Source organism: Adiantum capillus-veneris, chromosome 3 (assembly GCF_014529385.1).
Source record: "Adiantum capillus-veneris isolate H3 chromosome 3, ASM1452938v2, whole genome shotgun sequence".
Lineage (NCBI taxonomy): Eukaryota > Viridiplantae > Streptophyta > Polypodiopsida > Polypodiales > Pteridaceae > Adiantum > Adiantum capillus-veneris.
The window spans coordinates 67,806,853-67,832,179 of NC_140933.1; the positions used below are offsets into that span (position 1 = coordinate 67,806,853).

Genomic DNA, 25,327 nt, shown 5'->3' on the forward strand with positions numbered 1-25,327 from the left:
TTAAGGCCATGTTTAGCCCAAAAATACCACTTTTTGTCTGTAAAAAGCCCAAACGAGCTACGAAAAATCCCTAAAATCATGGAAAAATCACATTGGGCTCAAAATTCATGTTGAACGTCATTTTCCCACTTGGTAAGCACTTTGGACACGTCTTTTACGCCAGCGCATAAAACCTGATATTTTTGGCCGAGATTGCCCGCATTGAACTTTCTAGGAAAAACGAGCGTGCCACTTCGATACAGCAAAATAAGCATATATTTATCTTAAAAAGCATGCCATAGTGCCACATCTAGGGCCTGGCCCACCTGGCAAGGTATGCACACGGCTGCAACCGTGGCACCTATTCTCGCATATATCACAGTATGTACATTATAGCATTCGGTCCCACATAACAAAAGCATTGAGAGTGAGGTAGATATTTTAGTTTTTACATTATGCATATGCCATGGTACAACAACGCCAATATAAACAAACAGCAAGAGGTACTTCTTGATGGATCATATACACACTTACAGAGAATGCTGGACGAATGCGAGTGGATGGGGAAAGATTAAGAAGTCTACACAGTAATGGAATTTGGCTAGTTGCCCACTTGCACGAGTTCCTGATTACCTTGACAAATTAAAACCCTCGAATGTAATTCTGAACACAAAAATTTTGTATCTATTGATCGAACTATACCCCTTATGGTAGTCTTTTGTAATTGTGCTTCTTCTTTAATATAATTATGCTCTCGCCCTTTATGGAAGAAAAAAGAAGCTTCTTTTTTTTGCTAAACACAAAGGATGATGGTACAAAAGTGGTTGCCCTTGACTATACTTTTGACAAATATTTACAATGCAATCTATCAAAGTCTTAAAAGAGATCACTGGAAAGAGTTTGAAAAGAAGAACATAAAAAAACAAAATCCTAAGTTTTGACACAAACTACAAAAAAGTTATTGATCCTCACTTTTTTATTAGTACCAATAATGTGAAAAAAAATGCCCTTTTTTTAATCACCAAACCTTGTTTTTGACCAAAAATAAAGTGTATATCACTATTCCATAGTGGACTAGAGATGCATTTTGCTCCATCTATCTCTAAAGCATACATAACTTGAGTTTGGCAAAGACCGTCCAGAATATCCACGTTGATCTATAAACTTGTTATATATGCGGAATTTTTTTTATATTTAAGAACAGTTTAAATTTTAAAAGAGTGCATTGTGTCGTACCACGACAAAATATAGACCAGTACAAAGGCCAACGAAGCATGAATAGTTTTGCATTTTAAGAAGCCAACGATGCATAACCTTAAGGAAAGCGAGAGCTAGTTGAGAAGGAGGAGCTTCCACCAATCTGTAAATCCAAGCATATTCTTATCCCACTCCTCGATGCTGTTCACAGCTCTTTGTGGCGGCCTAATATCATCGAAATTGCCCAGCGACGCAGCCATAATATCGACATAAACGTCACTCTCGCTCGGCATGAAAGCTGTATCCTGAGCTGCAAGAGATACCCTGCTCATGACAAGGCCATCATTAATCTCTGCTCCTTGAACTGAATTATGAATGCTGTTATGACGTTACGATGGCATTGTATACCTTCTAGCAAGTACTTCGTCGTGGGTGGTGTGGCTGCCAGAGCTCGACCTTGGGCTGCAGGTGAATTTTCTTTCAAGTGTATAATCTGCGAGGGAGGATATCTGGTTTGTAGCGGAGCTCTGCAGTGGAATATTTGCATAACTCTGCATTAAGCCTGCTGAATTTAAATTTTGTTGATCATTAAGGACAGTAGATTGATCAGGCATGGAGATCGTTGTGGCATTAATGGACGTTGAATCCGGACGCTGCTGCACCAAATCATGGGTCATTTTTGCGCCCATGGAACTATTCACGCAACTGCTGCTGTCTTCGCGGCAAGCTCTTGTCAGCATCAGTGGGACATCGTAAACAAGAGCTCCTTTTTGTGTGCAGATAAGCTCATCTAAGGTAACTTCCTTCATGCAAACAGAATGCATGCCATTGTCTGGATGGTTGCCCGAGTTTATATGGATGGAATTCTCGTGCATAGGCTGCAAACTCACTGCATGCTTGGGCTTACTAAACAATAAGGACATACTCTCTTGATTATATAAGGCCTCACAAAAAGATCCACCCACCGTTGGTAGAAGATCATCATCATCCCCATACTCAGCAACATTAGATGACTCCATAGTACAATCCACATTCTTCATCATGGTCGTGTCACTCTCGACCATATTTTTTGCCACATCTATTTTCATTGCATTCGTAATAGTAGTAGTCTCATTTGTCTCACCAAAAGTTGAGGGCAAAGAAGAGAAGGTTGAGGTCTTAATTTGTTGTGCTAGCCTCCTTCTCTTAATCTGGGTGTTCCACAAGTTTTTGACATCATTGTCGGTGCGCCCTTCCAAATGGCTTGCAATATCGGACCACCTACAAACAACAAGTGCACATCAGGGAATATGCTTCATCTTTTTTCATTAGCTTACCATGGTCACCAAAACAAACAATAACACAAAGTAAAAATCATATGGACTATATCATTGGAACTCAACAATCTCAACGCTATATATGTGAGCAACATGATTGGCTTTACTCCATCCTCCCCTAATTTCACCCTCCCTCCTCTCAAAATAAAAGGAGATACATAAAAGTAAACCTACCTTTGACATTAGATACACAAGAGCATCACATCCATAATTAAGGTAGTCAGATGATTCATTTTGGATGGTTTAGTAACGTTATCTATTGTATACCTAAAAGGCATCCCTTTACAGCTAAGGGTCTCTACTACTTTACTCCCCCTCATATTTTTTGTTTACTTAATACAAATTGGTTTCCTCCTTCTCCTTCCATGGTTACGGATATATACACTTTTGTACACCAACAGCTTCAAATATAGCTTTCTTATTGCAACCTTGATTGTGCAAATATAATAGATATTTAATGGCTTTGTCAAACAAGCTATGGCTAACTGGGCACTACTAAGACACGCTATGCCAAAGGTACTATAGCAAAGAGGAAAAAAAATGGAGAAGTGGGGGGTGGCCTTCGCATCTCCATCTCATGCATAAGGACGAACACCTCCTACCTGTTCATTGGGACAATCACCTAGCTACAAATGAAGTTGAGGTATCCGCACCATGTTGGACTAAAACAATAATGTACTAAATAGCATGACATTGAGAGAGAGAGAGAGAGAGAGAGAGAGAGAGAGAAATAATTCATGGCTCCAAATGGTTGCAGGAAACCCTATAAAGTCTTGGACAAATCAACAAAATATCATGTGCCCATAACTTACCAACCACCATGAGAGAACTCAAAAGAGAAGGCATGCATAAATCTAATAGCATGTATTTTTTATGTAGTTTACAAAACATCACAACTGCTTGAGAAAAGAAGCGAGCAAGGCCTACTCGACCAAGTTGCACTTGTCATATGGTGCATGGGAAACTGCTTACTAGTAGGCTGGAGAGAGGTCGTGCTAGGGGTTAGAACATCATGATGCTCATAACTAAAGTTTGTGATGATGGTGACAATTTGATTACAATGGTACAAGCATAATTACCCCATATAATGTCGTGTGGTTGATTCCCAATAGACAACTAGAGGCTACATTAGTCAATCGCATTGCATAAAATTCCATTACCTAAACTCCTAGGATGAACGTAGGACTCTTACCATTTTGTGCATCTCTTGTCTGCTCTACCACTTCTACATAGCATGCCAAAGTGCTCCCTGATGCTTCCTTTCTCTATATTCTCTTTTCCACATTGCCTCCCCTCTCATCATGTGTACCAGCATGGCCCATGAGAGAGAGAGAGAGAGAGAGAGAGAGAGAGAGAGAAGGCTCCATATAAGAATGGAGAGGCCTAATTAGTGTTCTCTTAGGCTAATGTCAGTTGCAATTCATTGACCCAAAGTTGCGTGTATAAGAAATAATTGCAAGGTAGACTATAAGGAATTGTATGTCTTTGAGTTTAGTCAAGACACAAATCTCGTTATCGCCATATGCTCGCAAGGATGACCTTAACCGAGAGTGGGGTAGACCTATTGTTTCACATGAACTATTGGAAAGACCACCAATGAAAGCTCAAGTAGAATCTCATGTAAACCATTTACTTAAATGCTTGCATGGGGACGACAATGTCATTGACCAACAAATTTTGGTTGATTTCATTGAACCTCCAACCCAACCGCATGAACCTGCACTCATATAAAAAATATCAATTTCGTCATCCTAAGGCCTTAATGGACCTTATTGAGAGCACCAAGTGAGCTTGACATGACACCCTTTGGAGAAAAAAATCATGAACCTCTATTGCAAAGAGATCATAGTGTTGAGAAGATACAAGATTACCAAACCCCAGAAAAGAAAATATTAAACCCTACAACTTAAGCATGTGTCTAGCATTCCCATGCTTGGATTATAGGTATCTCATGAACTTGGATTTGGGTTCTAGGTGGTAATGAAGGAATATGTGAAGCTATGACCGTGTATTATGCCTAAGATTGGGCTTTAGCGATACCAAATCAATAAATGCATGCTAGACATGGATGCCTTGGAAAATGTTTACAAAGTGGCACTTGGCCCATGGGCTTGTCACATCGCAAGGGCATCAATGCTGACAACATATTATTATATCTACTTTCACGTCAAGAGCAAAATTAAATCAAAAGAGCTTGATCCTGAGTAATCTCCATAGATGTGTGTGCAATAACATCTTGAACTCTAAATTATTCAAGGTAGCCGTACTCTTGCTATAAACTCAAAGAAGCTAGTAGAGCGAACAACCTTCAGATCATTCAAGATAGTTTCAAATCTAGGAAGGGGGGTCCATCCCGCAGAGCACCTCTTCATGGAGGCAATCAATTGGATGCACATTCAATGTCTAGGGTGACTCCACCAATCAATTCCAACATAAAACAAAATAGAAATGGGGAATCTAATGTGAAAAATTCTCCAAAACACTATACTGTAGCAACTCTATTCCTAGAAACTATGATCACTCACTAGATACTTGAAATTTACTTTGGCATGGAATAACCCTAATTTTTTTAATAATGAAATAAAAGATCATGGAGGTAAAGCACTTATCCATCATAGCTAAGATAATATTTAAGTATTTTGGTGACTCGCAACAACGTGTATTGATAATTTTTGTCTTCTTTATTCCTTTTTTGTATCCAACATAACACAACATAATAAACTTTAGAAATTGTGCCATTCATTTCCCTACGTCTTTTGAAGTTATTCAATAGATAGGTACTGGATTATGACTAGATTGGTCACATGGCATCGAAAGTGTGTGTCTGTGAATATCATTGTTCAAATTTTTTAGTCTCTCTCCCTTCTATCTCTTCAAGATAAAAATATATTGATACTAATTCATGGCAATATTCAAATTTTTGTTATCATTTATGAAGAACTTCTATGATAGTTGTAGTTTACCATTAATATATGCTATTATATATCTTTCAAACTTGATGCTACTTATCAAGGCATAGAGGCATCTTTTGTTTCTAATGTTTGTAGACCATAAAGGCAATATATCTTAAGTACAAGTTCAATCAAGAATTCCAAGCTTCCAAATCAATGGACTCAAGATTCCACAATCAGCTACAATAAAATATATCAATTCAGCATCAAGGATAGTTTTTCTTGAAGGCTCAAAGTGACTAGTCCTAACTAAAGCTCTAATCTCTCTAATAGCATAGTAGAGAAGTCCTAATGATGGTGTGGTAGACTATGTAGGCACAATCCAAGCATGGTGTAGTCCTAATGATGGTGTGGTAGACTATGTAAGCACAATCCAAGCATGTTGTCAAAGTGCACGGTTCTCTAGGGTTGACCGGGAAAGCACCGGGCCTTTGGCTATAGACAGGAGCTTAGCTGGCATCCAAACTAGGATAATAGAGTGCAAATAGATTTAATTAATAGTTTAATACACATAATACTAAAGATTCAAGAGAGTTTGAGAGAGTAGACTTCAAATAAGAACAATATTTTTTGATGCGATGAAGAAACAAAGCTTCCAAACGTAGGAGATGTGGTACAACAAATACACTGTAAGATTTCTGACTGCTCTTTTACAATCTTTTTTCATACGCCTACTCGGTATGCCTTTTGAATTGCAACCCTTGCCTCAGAATTATTCCCAAGCTGTCTCACCATCCAGCTTCCTTGTGCGCTCGTTTCTCCAATTGATCTCCAATAAAAAAACACCCCACAGCTCTAGCCAGTTCCCCAAAATCCCTCCTAAGAATGCTTGAAAATTGACTCCTCCCAAAAGAACCAACTGAATCGAACCGACCCTCTGCCAGCACAACCCTCGATAGCAAGACAATGACTCAAAAGCTGTGGCAAAAAAGCATCATGGCAAAAAAGCATCATGGCAAAAAAGCATAATGGAAAAAAGCCCCCACAAAATCATGTTTACATTCTTTTATAGGGTGTGTCTAGGAGACCTAGAAAAGGAAAAAATGGGTGATCTCTCATCTCATGCACTTCACCTGTAGCTTCATTTAGAATTCCTTGCATTTCTTACACTTGGCACACTTCACCTTTGGTAACTCTTGCATGGTGCACACATCTATCCTTTTTCTAGACCTTTGAATACCTCCCTTCCCTCTCTCATTTGATCTTGTGGTGGGATAGGCTCCTTGAGCCACCTTTGGAACTTCTCTCTCTCTTTCTCTCTCTTGCCTCTCTATCACTTGCTCCACTGCTTGCTTGCCGCGGGACCCCACCTTTGACTTTCCCCTTGACACCTTCAAACTCTCTCTCTCACTTCTGCGGCAAGACCCCTCCTCTAAGCAATAACAACATCTCTATTGGGGGTGGAATTTTGCCTTCAAAAACGTTTTGGCCCAACGGGCGCGGGCACAAGACCTTATGAACTACCACATCATCACTCTCATCAACAGCCGCCACCGCTAGCACGCCACCGGCACACCTCCCTGTCCTCCAAAACCCGCCCGCCTGGACGTCAGGGCCGTCGCGCCGCGCCCGCATTGCCACCAGCGCAGAGCTCACAAGCAACACCATAGCCTCACAACAAGAGCTCTCTCTCTCTCTCTCTCTCTCTCTCTCTCTCTCTCTCTCTCTCTCTCTCTCTCTCTCTCTCTCTCTCTCTCTCTCTCTCTCTCTCTCTCTCTCTCTCTCTCTCTCTCTCTCGTCACCACATTCTACAATGGCCTCATGGCCCAGGCTAAAAACCCCAAATTTTTGCCTGCAACTCTCGCATGTGGGACAATATGTGGCCACGTGGCAGCAGTTGGGGTGCCCCCTCTTTGGATGCCTTCCAGTGCTTAAAAAACTGTTTACAAAAAAACCCTCAATTATTTCCCCCACACTTCACCAACCTACAATATCCTGGTCCAGGGTTGGATTCTCCAACCGCAAAGCCCAACCTAAATTTCATTTTGTCACCTTGAACCCCCCCAGCTCTAGCTGCACTTCAAGGTTCCTCAAGTCCCCCGAACCGAGGCTGCAAAAACCGAGAAAACCATATGTGGCCAACCCCGGACAAATGCACCCAATCTTCAGACTTCTATATCTTTCCGCTCCGAGCTCCGTTTGACAAACAGTCAACTCCTCTTAGCTCCATACAGTATGTAGCACCTTCTCGAACTTTGTCGTGGTCCAAAAACTGCCAGATGGCACACCTCCCTATGTGGTCAGGTGAGCACCAACCTAGCCCTCGATAAAACTTCAACTGACCATAAACTGCAATCAGTGGCTCCGATCTGCAATCTAAAAAGATGGGTAGGCTCCATATATTGAGTAGTACACACCTGTACCCTAACATCCACTTGGGCCGCATGTACCCCGCTGCCCTATCCGGCAAGAATCTGCAACACATTGAACCTTCAACCTTCAATAACTTGGGGTTCGTAGCTTTGTTTGATGAGCCGTCTGGACCTGCTCCTTCAACACTTCAAGCTCTCTATTCAATCTTCACTTGTCAGCCCAATTGGTTCACTTTGAAGTACTTATGGTCTACAAAACCCACATAATGCATACATTGCAATCATCTACTGATATCATGGCAGAATCTGGCCCAAATAAACAGTTTGCCAAAACCTTGGAAATGCAGGCAGATCCTCGTCTTTCATCCAGTGCCCACAAAGCGGTACAACAACGGTAAAACTTTATACTAAGATTAGTGGAAAGAATCAAAAGAGGTATGAGAAAGATTTCCCAAAAAGTATAAGTAGATCATGTTAGCTCATTGGGACTAGTACTTTCAATCTTAAATATATTGAAAACTACATTTACATGATCGATTATAAAACAAAATTCTTCTGAAAAGAAATAGATTTATGGAGGAAAAGAGGTTGTTAATTATACTTTGAAGTGCAAGTACTTAGAAGAATCTTGAAATTGCATATTCTATAGGTAACTTTTCAATGGTGGAACCCTTGGGTGTGTAGGTTATAGGTCAATGTTTTGAATTTGATATTTAAACCCTCATTGATAGCTTTCATAGGCTCACTAATTTTCTAGCTACAAGCTTTAAAATTCTAGTGTCACACTCTTAAAGAGGCCAATATACAACAAAGAGAGAAACTATTCTTCAAAATGTTAAAATGTAAAGAAGCCACAAGAACATGGAAATGATCATAACATCTTACAAGCCCTACAATCTAGCTAAAAACTAGTATTTCTCCTAGACAATCTTGACAAAGAGAGACTTTGAATAATAACAAGATATATCTTATTAAACCATAAGCTCAAAGTCAGATAAATACTGAAAGTGATCAAAATAAAAGTTAATAGAAAACACTCTCAAGAAGTTGGTGTGCTTGCCTGGAAGGTACCGGACCTTTGGTTGTGAGAGCTTGTGAGGATGTAGAAAAGTATTCACTCCATGAAGTGTGGTGTTTGATGGTGAATACATAAAGTGTAGCCATAGAAAACTCTCTCACCCTCTCATGTACACATAGAACTCTCAAAATAAGACAAAGATGAAAACATCCAAGCTTTGAGCATATCTACTCAAGGGTAGGATGAAAGGATTTATTGATGCATTTATAGAGGCTAATCTTTGTCTTCTAAACAAACTCCAACTTGTTCTTTGAAACTGTAAATTGTTTACTCACAAAGATGTATTTGTTTTGCCTAAGCGATTGGAATGAGATGTGTATATAAGTCTTCATGGTCCATAATCAATCAAGACTCACCAGTTAGAGCAAAATAAATATGTGCACATCAAATGAGTTAGAATAATCATGGAGTGGTAGAATAATGCGGAGTGGAGAGAGAAGAATTTATTGTAGTCTTTCTGGTCCAAAAACAAATACAATTCTTTGTTGAAAGCAAATTTTGCAACTTAAACATACATTTACCCTAAGAGATTGTACATTATGGAAAGGATGAAAGTTGGCATTATCTAGTTTATTCATTTAAGATAATATAAGCATATAGAAAAGAATCTAGTTATGGTCGATAGCTAGAGATAGAGACAGAGGCTTATGTACAGAACGATAGGTGATTATGGAGCAAGATAGTTGGAGAGATAGGTTAGTAAAGAGTATAAGGGAGAGAGAGATAGATTTGATTAGAGGAGGAGAGATATAGGTTGGATTAGAGATGAAAAAGAAAAAAATAAGAAACCAACAAAACCTCAAAGTAAAACACATCTTCACCTGTTGTTTTCTCTTCCTCTTCCTCAACATCGTGTGGATCACTATCTTCTCTTCTCTTAAACACTTTGATCGTTTTCCCTACAATGGGAACCTTCACTTTTGTACCATCTAGTTCAGACAATCTATAAGCATCATGCTCATGCTTTACACCATACGATCGAAACCATCTTTTTGAGAACTTACGCATGATTGTGTGTTGGTTATCAATGCTACTATCATACACTAAAACCCTGTCATCTTTGTCTATTGATTTTCTCCTGAGCCAATGTGGCTTATCAAAATAGTCCTTGTTTTTCAACGTTGCGTTTTTCAATCGCTCTTTTGCAGCCTCAATGTCTCCATGTTTTCTCTCTAGTTGCCTTATACGCAATGCAAGGAGATCTTTCCTGCTACGTCCCTCTTTCCAAGGTAGTACATTCCATGTGGGAGTTGTATCTTCAAATGGAATCATTGGCTTTTGACCATTCTTTAGTTCCACAAGCAAATAGCCAGTTACTGAGCTACATGTTGTACGATCAGCCCATAAAGCATAAGGCAATAACTTTGGCCACTCACCAGCTCTTCCTTCGAAAGCCTTGGTCAAAGATTTGATGATCGGAGGATGCCCTCTTTCACTCTTTTCATTTCTTTCAAGGTTGTAAGATGAAGTAACAGAAAGCTTGATTCCTAATCTAGAAAAGAACTCCCTTCCTTCCTCGACATCCAACTCCCCTCTACCTGCAGTGATCTTTCCCACACAACGACTTGCACAACCATAACGGCAAATAACCTCATCAAGAAGGAATTTTCATACAGCTTCTATGGTTTTTTCTCTTAATGCTCACCCTTCAAATTGGTTAGCTAGGTCCACTTGTACAAGAACTAAGTATCTCATTTTCCTGAGTCCTAAGGCATTGTGACTAGATCCACAACCCATTTATAGTGCATGGCTAGCGGATATGTAGGTTGCAACTCATCACGATGTTAGAGATTAGAATACATTTAACAAGCTACACAAGAATCTACAAATTGAGATACATCTTTATACACACCATTCCACTAGTATTTTCATTTCAACATGGAGAAGGATGACCACACACCCTTGTGTCTATCCCATAGACTCTCATGAAACTCTTGTGTGAGCCTTTGTTGAGTCTCCGTTTTATATATAACCCTTTTAGGTCCAAAAAGAAATACACTTCTTTGTTGGAAGTGATTTTTTTAAAATTAAATACACATTAACCCTGAGAGATTGTACATTATGGAAAGGGTGAAAGTTGGCATCGTGTGGGTTATTCATTTAAGATAATATAAGCATATAGAAAATGATCTAGTTATGGCCAATAGCTAGAGATAGAGGTAGAGACTTATGTAGAGGAAGATAAATGATTATGGAGCAAGATAGTTGGAGGGATAGAAGTTGGCAAAGAATTTGAGAGAGAGGGAGATAGATTTGTTCAGAGAAGGAGATAAAGTTAGAGATGTTGGAGATATATATACCAACCCCTACTCTATATATAGCTAGGAGTCCCCACTATATATGTGTGCTCAGTGTGCACTCTCTACACACTTTTGGGGCTTGTACATGTTGGTGTCATCTCTCTCTCCTCTCGTCTACATGCGCTCTCTCCCTCCTGTTCAACATGGTATCAGAGCTATGGAGTGCATAGACATGAAAGATAAGTGCACTCGTGATGTCCTTTCTTCCTTAAGTGATTTGAAGAATCTTTGTATTTGTGTTGCTTTCTTGTTGTGTTAACGTGTCAGATAAAAAACATGGCTGGTGTTTTGGATGCGAGTGGTTGCGAACGCAATTATATCACTATAAGTTTTATCAAATTCTGTTTATTATTGATGTATGCTTGGTTGGAAAACTTAAAACAATAGCGTTAATTAACCATAGAGGTTAGTCGATTTTGACAAGGTTTGGTCAGCATGGAAACTCTACTATAGAAGAAAGCTATAGTGCATGCAGGGTAATTATCCGTGAGCATGATAGAAACAAAGAAAGAAGAGCTAGAAATCTTGCATGACTGCACTACTTATGTTCTTTTGAAAGAGCTGTAGATTGATATCAATATGCTCCTCATCCAAACTATGTGTGCTTCCGTACTGTTCTCAGTGCGTCAGAGGGCTGGCATCATGTCCGGTGGCCTGAAGTGCAATTGCTTCTTGATCAGCTGTGTGCGCCTCCATATATGTGCTACCAATTCTCACTGCAGCAGAGCCTTGATTAGTTGTGTGCGCCTCCATGTATGTGTTGCCGATTCTCAGTGCGACTGAGCCTTTGTGTGTGTGGCTGCGCACTGCATGTATGCGAAAGCTTCTCTTAGTGATATAATTAGCACCCTAGGCCTTTATTGATATAATTAGCACCCGAGGTCATCTATTTTTAAAAGGCAACGCTGAACACTGTAAGTCGAATGGTGTAATTTTAGGTATTATTGTGAGCAGGCTTTTAGAGTGACAAGCGACCTCTGTAGTAGCGCCTTTAGGGACAAGGATTTTTCAGGCTTCTTGGATTTGAAAAGTTTTGTCGCCCCTCAAGGTTGCAGACTCGCCAAGAAAGCAGCCCTTCATATTCACTTGCACTACTCATCTGCACAAATTGGCGATGGCGCCCGTATGCATGCATCGACTGCTTTTGACATTCTTTATTGAACTGGTTACGGCCCAATTTAGCACCACTCTTCAAATAATGCGATGTTTTTCTTTTTCTTAAATATGGGCGGCCTGCTCGAGGCAGATGCTCATGATAGCTAGTCAGGGATTTCCACCAGATGCAAATCATCCCTTTTTTTTTTTAGGAGAACAGAGTCTTGAAACTATCTATCTCCTGCTACCTTACAAAATCAAATATCTAGAGAATCTATTTCTTTTAACAGGAAATCAAGAGTGTCTTCCATCAATCGCATAGCTTGGATACACAGCGATTCTATCCAGGCTTATAAGCGTGCCAATGGCAAGCTTATATCGTCAACGTGTTGCTCAACGGTCCTCCTTATACTAGACGCAAGCCTACACTCTTTCTCTGCCGCAAACCTACACTCTTTCTCTGGTTTTTCTCTGCAGTTGAATGAGTGTCGTCCATCCTTCTATTTTTTATTTTTTATATAAGTTAGTGTAGTTGTCAAGTATGTGTTGAGCTCTATATATATATGCCTTTGTCAACTTGTTCACCTCTTACATCATAAAACGCTGTCATGAATGTTGTCTATGGCTCTGGTGGAGTTTGTCACTTATATTTGGTCAATCGATAATTTTACATCGTGATTTTACTAATACTTTCCTCAATGATGTGATAGATGATGGATGTGACAGAGACCTTGTGTGTGTACTTGGGAGCTCGGTGCCTCGTACTTACCATTCGTATCATGTTTATTTCGTCATATTTCAAGTGAAGATATTCTCGACATTAAGGATGAGAAATGTGACAAAGTTTAGCGTACTTGGGAGCCTGTTATCGTCCTCTTGATTGCTGATATTGTTGTTATTGTCTTGTTGCACCATCGTCGTCATTGGTGCTATGGTTGTTATCGTCTTATTGCACCCTCGTCATCATCAGGGATTTGGGAGATATGATAATACAGCACTATTGTTTCATGTCATTTGTGTGCCGGCTTGTGTTCATGTGTGCACATGTATTGCATTCTTGTTATGTGTACCCGTGGCATTAGTATTTGTTTCTCCATCATCTCTAGAGCGGCATCGCGAACCGTCTCTAAGGAGAATGTGATGTAATTATTTCTAAGCTTCATATTTCGACATGTTTCTTGAGTTGATGTTGTTTACAGGATAAAAGTCACATCAAGCAGCATGTACAGGGCTCAAAGATATTTAAGTTGCTCAAAGTTATTGAAGATTTTCCATCAATTCAATTGTATATGTAGGATCATTAAAAGACACTTGAAAGTGCACATTGTATATTATGAAGTGATGTAGCTCCTTAAAAATGAATTTTGTAAACTTTGATAATTGTTAATATAACACTGCATGTATATGGTGCTATGGGTTTTTCCCTTGTATCCCCAAGGGTTTTTTCATCCACAGTTAGGGACTCCTATTTGAGTGGGGGTGTTGGAGCAATATATACTAACCCCTACGCTATATATAGCTAGGAGTCCCCACTATATATGTGTGCTCAGTGTGTAGTCTCTACACACTTTTGGGGCTTGTACATGTTGGTGTCGTCTCTCTCTCCTCTTGTCTACATGCGCTCTCTCCTCCGGTTCAACAAGAGACATAGGTTGTATTAGAGATGAAAAAGAAAAAAACAAAAAACCTACAAAACCTCAAAGTAAAACACATCTTACTTGACAAACCCTTCGGGAGTTATTTGTCATTTTGATGGAGAGAGAAGAAGAGGGAAGACTTAAAGCCTTGATTGATGCACCAAGTTCAAGTCCTTCTTTGATTAACGTTGATCTTCCGAAGATTGATTACAAGATTGTAGACTTAGGCTTATGATTATGGCTAAGTAAAATTAGGCATTAATCCTCTCACTGCCTAATGAATGGTTTTCAAGGAAGAAGACGTCCCCTCTTATAGGTGAAGGTAACCCCCAAGGATTACACAAGAAAGAGAAGAGCCAATGTGAACAAGAACTGACAAAGTTTGAAATAGGGTTTCCTAGAATGATGTGGATAGACTGGGGTCCACCGTTTTGATCATATCTCCTCAAACGTGGCTCAAAAAAAAAAAGGGACAAATAACTTAGCGCATAAGCTACAACCCCAATTTAATATACGTTTTCCAATTTGGATTGGAATCTTGAGTAGAAAAATCATCAAAATAGGAAACATTTTTTGCAACAAAATTCTTATTGTGGTCCCCTTATGCTAGACTTTCATTTTATTCCAATGGATATCTCATGCAATATAAAAGAATGAGCTTGCTCCTTGACAACGTTTTGTAGGAATACTTGCAATAATACATTAAAATAGTTGTATCTTTGAAAATCATGCAAGCTAGTGTCCCACTAGGATTTGATACCTTCCTAGTAGCTATAAAAAAGGAATATGAAAAAAAAATAGAATACATAAAAAATAAATATATTGAGAATTACCCTAGATATAGGATCTAGCTAGAGTGTGAGATGATATTGAGATAGTAGAAAACAAGAACCAATGATTTTTGTCCTAAGTTAAAGAGGCGGAGCTATTGACGCTTTTTTCCATAGTATTTTCTAATGGTAAAGTAAGAATATGTTACCCTTGAGATAAATAATAGGATGATATAAGAAGATTATTTTTATACATTGATATGCATATGTACATTATGGGAAATATACCTATGTATCTAACAAGTCACCAGGTAAATCTCCTAGCATCCGTTCTCACTATGTATGTGCCATAGCATGGCAGTGCATACTTGAAGCCATTAGTCTTGAAAATTGTGAAAAAGAGCACGGATGTGAGATCCACAAAGTCTAACCTTGACTATCTGGCCCCCAATCTAAAAATAAAATTCAAAGAATGTATGCTTAATTTAAACTATTCTCCAACTATCTTATCACAGAATCAAATAGATTTTGTTGTAGAAAACATGTTGTTGATGGTTTTTGCAATAACACGCATGTTGAACAAAAGAAAGCAGACATGGTTCACATAAAGGGTTGAGTCTCACACAGTGGAGGGAGCCATGCTCATGAACAAAAATGAAGACTATGAGCACATGGCTACCGAAAAGATTGCCCAAATGGAAGTGAAGTAGAAGAAGGATTCACAAAAACAAAGCATCCCAAAAAACACTCATTATAGAGTCAAACATGTACAAATGACACGCATTTCAAGGCTTTGAAGTTAAGATTATTTATGCCAAGAAGAAACATAGAACAAAGAGAAATACTCCTACGAAGTCCAGTGTTAGCACTAGATTTTATCCTTCTATTTTTGTTTTTATGTAAACCAGAAAGGGTTAGTAATCTTAGTGGCCATAGATTTCTTAATAGAGCTAAAACTAGATTTTACATCTTATTTAAAACATTTTCTATATGTTAAGACTGAAGGAGGTACATTTTCAATGAGTCTCTCTTTAAAAGTTTTAGACTCAAAGAAGAGGGTTGCAAGTCTTGAGAGAGTGGTAGTTTAAAAAGAGAGCCAGTTCCTTTGAAAAAAATTAAATACATTAGTCCTCCTAAGCATGTTTTAAGTTATAGAGGCCACTATGAGGCATTGTCTTGCACGGAAACTATAACATAGTGATGGCGAGTCCGAAGATTCTAGCAAGCTCACACTCACATACACACATGTTTCCATCACTCCCAGCTTCTAGACCCATGAGGGTTGTCACCAGCTTGCATGGTAGACTCATCATCCCTGACACTTGTCCTTCTTGGCCCTTATCCATGCACTTAGAGATGATTCCCACGATCTCCGACCCCTAGCTGTACTATGCACATTCCCCACATATAGGATTCTTTACATTCCTTCCCCCTTCGGAAGAATTTGTGTCCTCAAAACTTTGATTGAAAGAAACATTCCCAAAGAAAGGAATCCTTTTGTGGAGTGTGGTTAGTCAGGAATTTTACTAACGCGATCACAAACATGTGAACATGTTAATAACGTTGAGTGATCACGTTAAATTCTCCTTGACCTATAGAAGTCATCCAATTTGATAAGCCCGTTGGGAGTTTTTCAATTCTTAACTAGCTTGGTTTAGGGCTCATATATAGTTTCCTAGTAAGCACGTCGGGAAAAACACATACCTTGGTGAGTTTTTGATGGGTTGCTACATCACCACTTATCGGATTTTTTGTGATTATGTTAATTTGATTATGTGAATGTGATTATAAATATTGTGATGACAAGAAATTCCACGTTATCATGAGAATATGAAACCCATGGTGGTTACTCGCTCCAGGTTCAAATCTCTTTAGGACAATCTCTAGACTCCTAACTAACCACTCTCTATAAATTGTATTTCTAGTGTCTAGTATTTTCTTTGGCTCATGTGGAAGAGATTGAGTATTTATGAGTTCCACTATCTGATCATCTTGAATAACATTGTCAGACTGATCCAGTTTCCTTTTATTTGCTCACACAGAATACTGGATGTATGCAACTTGTCTCTAGTAATTAGAGTTTGTAAGACATATCTGAATCTTTCTTTAGTATTGTGTAAGGTTTACAATAAATTGGTGATAATTTTGGACATGGTCCCGTCTTCATGGCTTCATACTTCTTAGGCACTTTTAAATAAGCTTGTTGCCCTTCCTCAAAGGTATGAGACCTTCTAGGAAAATTAGAACATGTATTTGCTCTATCTTGAGCCCTTAGCAAGTTTATTCATATCTTATAGAGAGTCTTTAGTTGTGTGAGCTTTTTCCTTTTTCAATCCTACTAAATAGGGAGATCTAGGCTGAAACCCATACATTGACATGAATGGGCTATATTCCATGGAAGAGTGCTTGGCACTATTATATGCAAACTCTACTAGTAAGTACTCTCCACAATTAGTTTTTTGTTTTCTTGCATATACTTGTAGCATATCATTTAGGATTTGATAAATCCTTTCCATTTGACCATCTATTTGAGAATGTTCAATTATGCTCATGCTTAGTTTAGTATCCAACATCTTTAATACAACTGCCCAAACTTATCGTCTCTATCCAACACAATGTGTATAGTTAAACCATCTAGTAAATAGAGATTTTTCACAAATAATCTAGCCAATATAGAATTGATAACATCATAGTTATTTGTAATAATTCCAACCATTGTGGTTTTAATCTATCCACTATTACCCACGCTCAGTTGCACCCCCTCTATGTTTTAGGTAATCCCACTATAAAATCGATGGAGATACTCTCCCATTTCCATAAAGGAATTTCTAATGGATGGAGTAGTCCTCCCATCCTAATCATTTTAGCCTTATTTATCTAGATTTTTTAAATTTAAATACATATCCTAGGACATTATTATACATTTCGTACAAATAAAATTTCCTCTTATCAAGACTACAAGTCTTGTTTACACCTAGTGGTCCCACAATTGGACTATCATGACACTAATAGAGTATTTGTCCCTAGTCCCTTCATGACACATACTCTACCTTTCTAGCCTAGATATCCATTATCTATGGTAGCATTTTTCCAGTTGAATCCGTCTAAAGCACCCATGGATGCTTCATTAGCATTGGAAACCCCTTGTTTTGGATCCTCTTTTTGAGTGGTTTTGCATATTTAAAATATGAAAGATCAGCCTAACATCTCCCACTTAATCATTCAATTAGATCACTATCGAGTCAAGTAAAGCTCAAATCATTTATCATAGACATCTTGCTAAGTGAGTCTACTACCACATAATATTTCCCTTTGCAATACCTAAGCTTGTACTCAAAATCTTTTAAGAGTTCAACCCATCTAGATCAATTCATTTATCATAGACATCCTACTAAGTGAGTCTACTACCACATAATATTTCCCTTTGCAATACCTAAGCTCATACTCAAACTCTTGTAAATCTCAATTCATTTATTGTAGATATCCTACTAAGTGAGTCTACTAACACATAATATTTTCCTTTGCAATACCTAAGCTCATACTCAAACTCTTGTAAGAGTTCAACCCATCTAGCTTTACGACCTTTCAAGATTGTTTCATGGGAATCCATTTAATGCTTTCGAGATCAAACACTATCATAACCTTAGCACCATACAAATAGTGCTTCCATTTCTTTAATGCATGGACAATAGCATACAACTCCCTCTCATATACTAAGTAATTAGGTTGGGTGGGTCTAACTTTTTACTTTCAAATGCTATTTCTCAACCCTCTTGCGTTAGAACCATACCTACAAAAAATTTAGTAATGGTCGACCACTTGTGTTTATAGAACCATACCTGTAATAAAATTAATAGAATCTATCTCAACCACAAAAGGTTTATTGGGGGATCCACTATGTATAAAATTGGAGCTATATCTATTTCTACCTTTAAGTTTTTGTTACTTTTCATTTGATCCCCCCTCTCCCCCCAAAGAGAAAAAAAGGGTTTTCCCCTTTCCTTTGAGTTGTTCCATCATGGAGACTGATATCTTGGCATAATCCTAATTAATCTACAAAAAAATACATACATTACTATGAAGATGTACAAGGATTCTAGACTCTTGGGTTCAGGCCATTGCAAACTATCTTAGTACTTATTTAGATCCATCTTCATTCCATCTATAGAAATTATATGACTAAGATGTTTCACTTTTTCAGTGAACAATTCACATTTAGATTCCTTTGTATAAAGGGAATTATCTCTAAGAAATTGGAGCACTCTCTATGATCTTATAGATGCTCCTCTTGAGTATGATTGTAGATGAGGATATCATCAAGAAAGACTACAACAAGTTTTCCTAGGTAGGGTTGTAGAACACTATTCATCAACTTCATAAAAGTAGCTGGTGCATTGGTAAGCCCAAAAAGAACTAGCTACCCAAAACTCATAATTCCGATATCTACTTGGCTCCCTCTAATTGATCAAAAAGATATTTCATTCATCAAGAAAGAGTATGATTGTAGATGAGGATATCATCAAGAAAGACTACAACAAGTTTTCCTAGGTAGGGTTGTAGAACACTATTCATCAACTTCATAAAAGTAGCTGGTGCATTGGTAAGCCCAAAAAGCATTACCCAACACTAAATAATTCCAATATCTACTTGGCTCCCTCTAATTGATCAAAAAGATATTTCATTCTAAGCATAGGGAGCCTACTCTTCATTTTGAGATTATTTACTGCTCTAGAGTTGACACAAAGTTGAATAAAACCATTTTTTTCTTCACAAATAAAATTGGAAAAGCCCAAAGAGAATTTCTAAGTTTAGTACAGCCTTTATGTACATAGCCCTGGAATTTCTTTTTCTACTTCTATGTGTTGTGCTTGCTTGAAAGGGCGGTGGTAATAAGTGTGCTAGTCTCCACTCAACCGTGCTATCTCATAGCCTTCCCTAGCGTACACATTGTCTAGCGCCATGCCGGTGGCCTTGCCCGTAGGACCCATGTCCTTACATTACCCCCCCTTGGAGAATCGTTTTTGTCCTTGCAAATGAACGTAGAAAAATGTTTCTTAAGTGTGGAGACATTCTCCCATGTAGAACCTTGTTCAGGTCTATTTAGCCATTTTACCAACACCTGTCGTGTGACATGATGTCTGGTGCGAAGCTCATGAGAATCCAAAATCTTTTTAGGCTCATGAGGGATGCTTGGCGGTTCAATAAGGTCAACTAACACACCTGTGTCAATGACATTATCATTCTGTCCTAGCTGTTTTTGTAAACGGCTAACATGAAAAATAGGATGAACTCGTGAGTGCTCTCGAAGAGCTAACTTATAGGCCACTTGACCTATACGTTTAAGAATGGTAAACAGTCCACAATAACGTGGTGAAAGTTTATCAACTTTTTTCGTCTTCAGACTTTTTGAATGCTCCGGAACTTTGAGTAAAACCTTGTCTCCTTCTTCGAAAGTAGTAAGATGATGATGCTCATCTACGTACTTCTTATATCGACCTTGAGCTTGCTTAACATTCTATCGAGCAACTCCAAGCATGTCAAAATGGTCTTGGAGAAAATCCTTCTCTTGTTGCATCTTCTCCTCAGTCAACCCCACCGTAACGTGTGATCTAGGTTGAAATCCATACAAAATCATAAATGGACTAAACCCTGTAGTCACATGCTTTGAACTATTATAAGCAAATTCCAATATAGATAAGTAGTCTTCCCAATTGGTTTGCTTCTTGCTAACGTACACTGATAGCATATCCTCTAGCACTCAATTAACTCGTTCTGTTTGACCATCCGTTTCTGGATAATCATCCATACTTAGATTAAGTTTAGTTTCCAACTTTTGGAACACAGCTCTCTAGAAGTGATTATCGAGCTTTCGATCTCTATCACTAATGATACTAGCTGAAAGACCATAGAGTTTATATATATGCTCTACAAGTAGCCGTGTTAATTCCGTTTTATTAACCATAGTGTTAGTGGGAATGGATCGACCCATCTTGGTGAGACGGTCTCCAATTACCCATATGGCATCATGGCCACAATTTGTAGTAGGTAGTTCTACTACAAAATCCATAGAGATACTCTCCCACTTACCTTGTGGAATCTCTAAAGGATGTAAAAGGCCACCTACCTTGAGGCGCTCTGCCATATTAACTTGACACTACTGGCAGTTTAATATGTACTCTTGAGCATCATTATGTAAGCCCGACCAATAAAATTGTCGTCGAGCTAAGGCATACATATTATTAATACCTGGATGACCAGCACTTGGACTATCATGACACTCAAATAAGATTTGGCGCCTAGTGTCTGATTCCTTTGGTACATATACTCTAATTTTGTGAAGTAAGTAGCCATCATCAATGGAAAAATTCTTCCATCGCTTAAGCTCTTTCTGAGTAGGGGTGAAGCTTTGTGTATTGGAGTTTTTATCTGCACATGCAGAGACATGTTGATCTAGCTGTACAGAGACATGTGGGTGTGAGGGATCCCTTTTTAAAATTGCACTCCACACTTTAGCATATGATTGATGTTGTGTACACTTGCCACGTAATGACTCTAACACTCCATTCTTTATTTCCGTGAAAGCAAGTGAATTAATATGAGGCATCTGACTTAGTGCATCCACTACTACATTATATCTCCCCGTGCGATATTATAGCTTACAATCATAATCTTGAAGGATTTCGTCCCATCTAGCTTTACAACCCTTCAAGTCCATTTGAGTAGTGAAACATTTGATACTCTCATGGTAAAAAAATACTTCAAACTCAGCACCATATAAATAGTGTTGCCACTTTTGTAAAGCATGAATTATGGCATAGAGCTCTCTCTCATAGACATAATAATTGTTGAGCTCTATCTAACTTTTTACTTTCAAAGGCTATAGGTCTTCTCTCTCGGAGAAGTACCACACCAATTGCTTTATCACTAGCATCAGTCTCTACCACAAATGGCTTAAGTGGGTCGACGATTGCTAGGATGGCAGAGGTGGCTATAGCTACCTTGAGCTGTTTGAAACTACATTTTTTGACTTCTTCCCAAGAAAAGGTCTTACCTTTTGCTTTAAGTTGATCCGTCACATAGGAACATCAATTTTTGCATAATCACGGATATAATGTCGATAAAATCCAGCCATGCCAAAAATATTTGAAGCTCCTCAGCCGTGTTAGGATGTGGATGTCGAAGAATGGCAGCAACCTTATCAGTGTCCGTTTTGATGCCAGAATAAGAGATCACATGACCGAGGTAATGTATCTCTATTTTAAAGAAATTGCACTTGCTTTGCTTAGCATACAGCACGTGAGCTCGTAGTTGTCGGAACACTGATTGTAAGTGTTCTATGTGTTCATCTTAAATCTTACTGTAAATGAGAATGTCGTCAAGGAAAACCACAACAAATTTTCCAAGATAGGAACATAAGACACTATCCATGAGTTTCATAAATGTAGCTGGAGCATTCGTTAGACCAAAAGACAACCAAAAATTCAAAATGCCCGAGCCGTGTTCTGAAGGCAGTTTTGGAGATATCTTACAAAAAAGTACGTGCCTGGTGGTATCCTGAACAAAGATCTATCTTTGGATCGTATCTTGCCCCATGGAGTTGATCAAACAACTCATCCACTCGAGGTAGAGGATACTTGTTCTTGCTAATTATCGCATTTAATACGTGATAACCTACTCACATGCTATAGTACCATCTTTCTTTTTAACCAATAGAATTGGTGATGCCCAAGGCAAAGTGCTAGGTCTGATGAAACTACAAACGAGGTAGTCAGCCAACTGACTCTCAACCTACTTATCTTCTTTAGCAATCATAGGATAAGGTGGTTCACTCACCAGTTTAGTGCTTGGCAAGACATCTATGCCATGTTTCACATCACGTGTAGGGGGTAAAGCCGGTGGTAAATCACTTGAGAACAAATTACTATACTCTGTGATTAAGTGAGTCAGCTTTTTTCGTGCAAAACGAGAAAGTAAACTAGAGTTAGGTTGGGATAGAGAATCTTGTGATTCCTGTAATGTTTGTTTTACAACGGTTTCACGTTGCTCTACAGAAATAAAATTGAGAGAACTTTGCTCGTTAGATTTTTTAACACTTCGCTTATCATTAGAATTCTTTGCACTTTGCATACCATTAATATAATTCACCTCACTTTGCTCTCGAGAATTCACAAGACTCGGAGACAAGCAGTAACACAAACAGACTTCATCTATTAAATTTTCTTTTTGCAAAATAGAAACCTCGGCTGTACATATAAGAGGTACAGATTGTATATTTTTCTCACCAACCAAAAGCACATGTTTACCATTGGCCATGAAGGATAAAGAGTTGTGTTTATAACTAGTGTCCAAAGTGTTTCCTGAACCATGCAGCCACTCCCATCCTAAAACTACATCAGCGCAGTCCATGTTCATAACTTGGAAGTCAAGGGTGATCGTATGATCTTGAACAATAAGCTCAACCCCTTGAACTACCGTGTCCCATACTTATTTATCATTCCTAAACATCTGCTCCACCACATGCTTGTGAGAGCAGTGAGTATGTGTAAGCTTCAACTTCTTAACTAGCTTATAGTTCAAGAAGTGATGAGTTACACCATCATCCACTAAAATACGAACACGTTGTCCGTTATTAGTGTCTTGCATGCAAATCAAATCATGGGGGCCAAAGGTGGGCTATCACATTGAAGCAGACACACAACACTTGTGGTTTTCTTCCATATGAAGAACCTCTACAACACAATATTTAGGAGATGAATCTAATGTGAGGTGTTGCACTGTGTTCATGGACTTTTGTTTGCCTTGCAAAAGAGGACAATCTTTCTTGTTATGTTGCTCTGAAAGATATCTAAAACACAAATTGTGTTTCTTTGCACGCTCAAAATCAACAGTGTGGAGAGACCCACATGAAGTATCTCGTGAGTGCTTAGGCTTCTTAGCTTCTTGTGGGCGTGGAGAGGTAGATTGTCTCTTATTCCTCTTCAAATGTATGGGAGATCTACCTCGTCGTTGGCTCTTAGCCACATTGCTCTTAGAAAAATTGTAGGGAATGTTTCCTTTCCTCTCTTGGTCATCAACATATCTTTGGGCATGGCTGATGGCTTCTTACAAAGTTTTTGGATGTTGGATCTTGATATGAAGACGATAGTCTTTGTCAAGACAACTATTAAAACCCCGTATCTTTTGGAATTCATCTAGACCTTCTAGTTCTATATGATTTCCCGATACTTAAAAGGTACTATGTGAGAAGGGCCAAACATGCGGCATGCATCCCATGCTAACCAATTCTTACTTCTTCATTGGAGTACAAAAACTCTTTGGAGAAAGAAGCTTTAAATGCATCCCAAGACAGAATACAAGCATCTATTGGAAATGTCATCCACCACTTATAGGCCTTGCCTTTCAGAGATACACTTGTTCCACCAGCCGTCTTTATATCCGGGGTATGTCTCAATCTATGAATATCACTCCATTTGTGTAAGAATGTATTGACCGCATCCTTGTTGCCATCACGCTCTTCCCCATGGAACTCAAGAATGGTGATATTGTTAAGTAATGCATTGCTACCTTTTGCATCTTCTGCAGCACTTGTCTCTTGGACTCTTTCAGTCGTGTGAGCTTGGTTCCCTTGAACTATGCCACTTGTGGCTCCTTGAGCCGTCTGTGAATTCATAACTCCGAAAGATTGGTAGCATTTGCATTGAGTGCAGGGAGGTTGATTTCAAGTACGCTTTGGCGATGTTCCAAAGTCTTGAAAGCAGCCATATCTACAAGCCCATGAACTCCTAGCTCATCATCGTCATGCATATTAGTGTCAGCAACCCTTGTGGTGCCTTGATTTTGATCTACGTGCTCAAAATAAAAAGTGTGTGTAGGTGGGACATCTCACATACTAATGTAAAGAGAGAAAAACATCAACTTGTACCTTGTGAAATTGAAGTCTTTGTGTTTTGTATGCTCAGCAGTTTGCGTTGCATGCGAGCCTCGCCTTGCAAAAATTGTAGCGCTTCACGTGTCATTCGTCATATAAGAACACCTTTGTTGAATCTTCACAAAAACTCGGTGTTTTTGTGAAGGGTTTTGTTCACTTTAAAGCTATTTCCTTGAGGAAAAAAGAATTTTGGAGGACAAAACTTGCCTTCCTCCAAGAAGTGAAAAGGAAGAGTGAAACTACTTCCTTGAAGTTTGAAGCTTTCCGTTTCCTTCTAGCTTTCTTTTCAACACAAGTATGCTATCTTTCCTTGTTATACACAACAACGGTCAATAGCTTGATGGTAAGCGTTGGCCTCATACTCTCATGGGGTGGGTTCAACCATCCACCATGCAAGGGTTAAGCGGGCCTTCCTTCACGCGCAATCAACACCGACAACGGAAGCCTTCGGAGCCTCGGTGCCATCGAGTTGTCGGTCAAGTTGGCCTTGGTCATGCGCTCTAGAGGATAGCTGCTGCAGTCGGCAGTTACGGTTGCCTGTCAATAGGGTAACTATGTCTGCCTTCTTTTTGTTGCACAGCGAAGACGTTGCTATCTACGAAATATGGGAGACAAGCAACGTGCCACATGCACAACTAGCTCGTATATAAGTGAAAGGACAGTGGTAATGCGTGTGCTAGTCTCCACCCAACCGTGCTATCTTATAGACTCTCCCTAGCGTACACGCTATCCGGCTGTGTCGGTGGCCTTGCACGTAGGACCCA

At 38.9% G+C, this 25,327-nt stretch overlaps 1 protein-coding gene across 1 annotated transcript in view; it reads right to left on the reverse strand.

The window, feature by feature from the left end:
* Nucleotides 1-1,159: 1,159 nt before the first annotated feature.
* The window catches only part of LOC147461048 (transcription factor MYB61-like), a 29,844-nt gene continuing 5,676 nt past the window's right edge, over nt 1,160-25,327 (reverse strand). The window contains exons 3-4 of the mRNA XM_086500009.1: nt 1,585-2,436; nt 1,160-1,500 (exon numbers count right to left, since the gene is read on the reverse strand). Of these exons, the coding sequence (XP_086356135.1) occupies nt 1,311-1,500; nt 1,585-2,436 (1,042 nt within the window). The 3' untranslated portion in view covers nt 1,160-1,310. The remainder of the gene's footprint in view (nt 1,501-1,584; nt 2,437-25,327) is intronic.